Source organism: Antrostomus carolinensis, unplaced genomic scaffold, assembly GCF_000700745.2.
Source record: "Antrostomus carolinensis isolate BGI_N321 unplaced genomic scaffold, ASM70074v2 scaffold6700, whole genome shotgun sequence".
NCBI classification, from domain to species: Eukaryota; Metazoa; Chordata; class Aves; order Caprimulgiformes; family Caprimulgidae; genus Antrostomus; species Antrostomus carolinensis.
The window spans coordinates 17,595-23,561 of NW_010286360.1; the positions used below are offsets into that span (position 1 = coordinate 17,595).

Sequence of the window (5,967 nt, forward strand, 5' to 3'; positions counted from 1 at the left end):
TGGTAAGAGGTACCAGTGAAGCAGCACATTGCAAATCTCACAGTAGACGGGGAAAGCTGCTGTTTACATTGCTTTAATTTATCCAGATTTGAGACTAAGATGATGTCCTCCCTTGTCGGCACTGGTGACAGTGAAGACGGACTGGAAGCTGTAGCGAGGCAAACACCTATATAGGAAAGACTTGAAGTACCCGGGGTTTTCTGCTTCCTTTGTCTGCCTGTGCAGTTTTCAGATGAAAACTTGCATTCTTCAGTCCTCAGCCTGCAGATAAACATGCAGGCAGCTTTACTCACGTGACCGGTGGCAGTGGTGACAATGGGGCTACTGTCCTGCATGCACTTGGCTAGGCTGGATTCTTATTTGTCATTTTTTGGGAAGGTCAATTTGAGCCTCTTCTGTGATGAAAATGGAGTTTTTGCATTTCAAGATAGAAGCACTTGTTAAAATTCCAGCCTGCACCTGTGCCTGATAAGCCTTTCTCTGATTAAACCTTTTTGATTCCAGTAAATATCAGAAAACCTTTGTATCTCTGAAGATTGCAAATCCAGGGCTTTATTACTTAAAGTGGTGTCAGTTCGTTAGTGAAAAATATATCTGGGGAATATAGGTCATCACTGGAACCACTAAATGGTATATCTTGGGACATTGAGTTTATTAATTGAAGGTAATCTGAATGACAACACTTTGCAGATTGAATGTGCCTGGTTAATGTTGTTGTCATTGCACTCTGTGATACAGTTATTAAATAGGTAAAATATTTTACCTTTTCATATAGAGCCATACACTTACTTCATCTGATTTAATGGAACTGTAATTTTAATTATGATTATTACCTTAAATTATAATTAAATTTATGTGGTTTAAATTTACATTTGTGAAAATGGCTGTGTGATGAAAGCAGAAATCAGCTTCGCATTAACAAAAAAGAAGGGTTTTTTAACTGCATCTTCAGTACATGCTCACAGCCAAAGACTAGCATGACCTACTTTGCAACAATAACAGAGGAATCAAGCCGGTTTTTTTGTTGAAGTATCTAAATTGGCTGTGAATGCTACCTACTCATTCGTTTGTAAGTATCTTTAAAAATAGCTATTGTATCTATGAAACTTAAGGGTTTTTTCCCTTCTCCTCTTATTTTGATGTAGATAATTAGCACCATGGAGCCTCAGGTGTCGAATGGCCCTACTTCCAATACAACCAATGGACCCTCCAGCAACAGTAGAAACTGCCCGTCCCCCATGCAGACAGGGGCTGCTACAGACGACAGCAAAACCAACCTCATAGTCAACTATTTACCCCAGAACATGACCCAGGAGGAGTTCAGGAGTCTCTTTGGGAGCATTGGTGAAATTGAATCCTGCAAGCTCGTGAGAGACAAAATTACAGGTAAGCGCTTTGTATTGTTGACTTTGTGTGCATCAGGGTCACTTTACATTTGGGGTCAGCAAAACCTTGGTGCTTCTATTGCAAGTGCTTACCACAGGGAATACTGCAAATACTGTGGTAAGCATCTTCACGTGGTAAACCTTGAGTTATCAATGTTGCACCCTGGATCTAGAGCAACTGTAGGAGAAGCCCCTTGTCTTTCATCCTCTGTACAGATCTGAGGGGAAGTACGAGCACTGCCAGTCCATCCGTGTGCTTGTAACGTTGTGCAGCTTCTTGCAGCAGAGCTCAGATGATGGTGCTACTTTCCTCATCATTTCTTTAACACTGACTTAAGCTGTAGGAGGGTAGTCTAAATGGCTTAAGCCAACTGACTGCTCCAAATTCTCACTAGTTCTTCTGAACCTCACCGTACCTTCATCAAATTCTTGCCTATTAACAACACTGTAAAGTTAGTTCTGTATGCTCATCACAGCTTATTTTTACCATGGCGTTCTGGAACAGCATTGGTCTGTAGTTGGGAGCCAGTGCTCTAGATTTCGTTCAGACATCTGTGGGTATTGGTTAGTGAACTGTGTTCCCTGAAAACATTTTAATTTGCCAGGAGCATTTTCTGCATGAAGCCACAGCCATTGGTACATGCCTTCAGAATAAGAAAAACCTCCCATTACAGATACTGCCTCAAAGAGGAGAGAGATGTCTACAGTATCTCTAGAGGAGGTGTGGACGGGTGCAGATGCACCTAGCCTACTCTATATTCTCGCTGCTGCAGCCAGGAATTCACTGATGCACAAGATGATGATGGGATGAACAATCAGCTTTTATAGCTTGCTTTATAGGTTAGTTTTATAGGTTGTGTGTCTACTCACACTGTAGGTGGTGAACAGCTGAAATTTCACTGCTGTTCAGTGCATCACCAGTGCTGTTATGTTTAGCACAGAGAGCAGCAGCCTTGGGAAGGAAAGGGTTGCAGAAAAGGAGCTGTCGCTTCTCAGATACACTCCTGGCAACTTGGGTGTGTGCTCTGTGGAAAGAGGCACCATGTAAAGATGAGAAATGAAAATGCGAATCTTCCTACCTACTTCCATAACAGCCTGGCAGCTGTTGTATTGGCAGCATTAGGATGATCTGCTTAGTGCTTTTAAACATGCAATGCTTATTTTTTATTTACTTCCTGACATATAGCAATGTTCAAGTTGAACACAAGGCATGTAACAAATGGCAGTAGCTGCAGGGCAGCTCAAGTCCTCGGAAGCGTAGTCCAGCAGAGCTTTCTTTAGCACGTTGACTATGATGTATCTGTTTCGATATATCTTCTGATTGGGCCACAGCTTCAGGGGTATCAAAATGAAGAAGACTGAAAAATGGAATTGACTTTTATTTAGTCTTTGCTTTTTCTCCACTTAAAGAAAAACAAATCGCTTATAACCTTCCACTCCAAAAATTTCCATGCAAGTAACTGAAGTCCTCTTATTTTATGAGAATAGCTGGCCCGGTATTGCAGTGTGACCTACCACCCTTGATACGTACCACCAGACCAGTTTAGCTCCAGACTGTTGTTCTTTTAGTCTGAAAATCTGAGGAATTAAATTGCAGATTACTTCAGTTACTTCAGAGAGAAGTGAATACCTAACTCTCATCTGCAGGTGCCTAGTGTGCCTAGCTTGAATTTTGATCACGGCAGTTCCTGTGTTCCATAAGGGTTTTTTTTTTACTTCCCATATCCATCAAATTCATGGTGATTTCCTTGCAATATAATTTCAAGACTTTAGATATCCAGTGTTATTTTCATAGAGAATTGACTCTTTTTGGATAGAGAGCCATTATTTCATCATCTAGGAACAGTATTCTTTGTTTTATTCCATATCCAGACTTTTGTCTCTGTATTTGGAGACGTGAAAAATCTGATATACGATCCTCCGATATATTCTTGGGTAGTTTTTTTTGCCTATGCTTTTTCTTTTTATACGAAGTGCATCAATCTTTATGATCAGTAAAATACTTTAAAGGAACTATTCTTTAAAAAGAAAAAAAAATTACACAGATACTTTGAGGACATCACCCCTAAGTGATTGAGGAACCTGTGTGTTACTCCTATGTGTAAGAAGTGATACAAGTACAAAAGAACCAAATTAGCAAAAAAAAAAAAAATTGTCCTCTATAGTCTCTGTGCCATTTCTGAAAGCGAGGACATCACCCCTAAGTGACTGAGGAACCTATGTGTTTTTCTAAAAAGTGATACAAGTACAAAAGAACCAAATTAGTAAAAAAAAAAAAAAAAGTCCTCTATAGTCTCTGTGCCATTTCTGAAAGCAGAATTTAATCTGCCAAGGTTTCCAGACCTCTGACCAAGGCATTGTGCAACATTACTGAATTATAAGGATGTGTGCTCATTCCTCACCTTAACTTCAGAGTTAGTGAATCAAATGCAGTCCTCTGCCAGAAGCAGTCCATGTTTTTAAAGGTTCTTAGAGTATTGAGAGTAACAAAATAAAAATGCACTGAGATCATACCCAGCTCATCTTTCCGGATCGTCATGTAAGTGTTCTTCATTGGGCTTTCTGTGTTTTCATGTTTTTGGGAGGGGTGGAAGTATGCCAGTAGGCTGTTAGAGGAACGACTGATGTTTCAGAGATACTCTACTCTTTTTCTTACTAAAAATCAATGTATATTTTTTGACAGTGAAAGCTGTATTGCAGAAGAAACAGTGTATTCTTAAGCTATTCTTGCTGAACTGGTGAAAGTCTGAAACAATTTAGGTTTTATTTGCTTTAGGATTTTTCACTTTTTTCTGTTCAAAATTTTGTGGTTTTAATAAGTCTCAGCTAAGTGTGCACTGTTGTAGTATGCCTCTAAACAAACATTGGTGCTCTTATTCATAGAGAATAAGTATAGGGTTGTATTCATAAGTAGTAAGTTTGTCTCCTTCTTGCTAAGATAAAATGTTGGGTAAATCAAGGAAAACAAGAATAAAAAACTAGCTGCAGAGAGAGGTTGCTTCAAGAAAAAGAAAAAGTCATAAACCAAGTTGTCATTGTTAAACAGTTACACTGGCAAAGCCATATTAAAAAAAATCTCAAATGTATTTCTGAGCCTAGATAGGATTGAACTGGCTCATGTAAAAGATTATTTCCCCTGTCCTGCTGAGGAATTGCACAGATCTTGTGAAATAATGTTTAGGTTCTCAAAATACTCTTTTCCAGGAGTTCAAAGCTAAACAAAGTCTGTTAAACTTACAGGATCCCTTTGAGAGAACTCATGATCTGAACTCTTTTATTAATTTTAAAATGGATTAGACAATGCATGTCAGGAATAATCATCTGCTCAGTCTTTTTGCAGTCTTAAAACAGTAGTAGGATTTTTAAGAAAATTGATTCATGATGTTACCCCTCGCTTTGGAAAGACACGTGTTTAAACAAGCATATTCCTTTACTTAAAAAAATATGCTAATTTGGTAGTACACTGTACTGAGTTGAATAGGAATGACAGCTTCGAAGACAGCCTTTAATTTGGTATTCAAAACCAAAATTGTAAACTTTGGTTTTGTTTGGTAGCTTCTCAGAACAGGCAGGATATACAGTAGCATTTTTAAAAGATGCTAATGACTTGAAAGAGGAGATGGAAGTCAGGCATACATTTTAATTATGGGGGAGGGGTTGCAATAGAAAAAATGCTTTTTCACTGCAGAGATTTTAAGGGAATGAGACAAGGAAAAACAGACTGAAGATAGTTGCCTTCATTTGGCAGGGTTGTTTAATAAAAGCAGAACTTGTGGTTGTAAAGTGTGCTTATTAAATTCTTCATTTACACTACCTAATTAATTCTAGCATTTTAAATTAACAGTGAAACTGGTCCCTGCTGTACCATTTCATAGCTACAGCGTATTTCGTCCAACAACCCAGTTGTTCAGGTTTAATCAGCTGCTCTCAAAAAATGAGAAGGAGCTTGAGTTAAAAAAAAACCCTAACTAAATGGCATAAACATTTTAGAGCAGTGTCAGATAAAGGGAGGTGACTTCATGGAGGAAGACCACGGCTTCAGATAGATGTGAGGTTCAGTGCTTACTAGTGGCACTAAGCTGTAGAGTGTTGCAGATGTTCTTTGTTTCTTATTTTGTCTGAAGAAAGGTAATTACCAATGGTAAATATTTTTCTGACTTGGAGAAGGAGAGGGCTTGAATTAATCAGAAAATTTGGAGAGAAGAAATGCTAAACTTTTGTCCTGTGTTTGAAAACAAGACCTAGTCAGTGTAGTGTCCATTAGAGACACTGTAATTGCTGCTGGCCAAGTGAGTTGTCCTTGTTGACATAGTTTGTGTGTGGGAGAAGGGGATGTTTGTTATTAATTTTTAAATTGATTTGGTGGCCTTAGCTGAGCCACCAAATTTTTAGCTATTTTTGTTTCTCTGTAATCTACACAGGAATTTACATCTCCAAATCTTCAAATGATCAATATCTAAAATCTTTGGATCTCAAATAGTCTTTCATATCTTACAAGGATCCAGGCGCACTGTAAAGCAGAATATTTATTGATACAGGATTTCTGTGCATCACTTAACTTATGACAGAGTTTGCATATTCC

General features: G+C 38.4%; 1 protein-coding gene across 1 annotated transcript in view; it reads left to right on the forward strand.

Annotated features, from left to right (window-relative positions):
- The window catches only part of ELAVL4 (ELAV like RNA binding protein 4), a 62,551-nt gene that overhangs the window by 17,549 nt on the left and 39,035 nt on the right, over positions 1-5,967 (forward strand). The window contains exon 2 of the mRNA XM_010165210.1: positions 1,146-1,386. Coding sequence (XP_010163512.1) covers positions 1,146-1,386 — 241 coding nt within the window. The remainder of the gene's footprint in view (positions 1-1,145; positions 1,387-5,967) is intronic.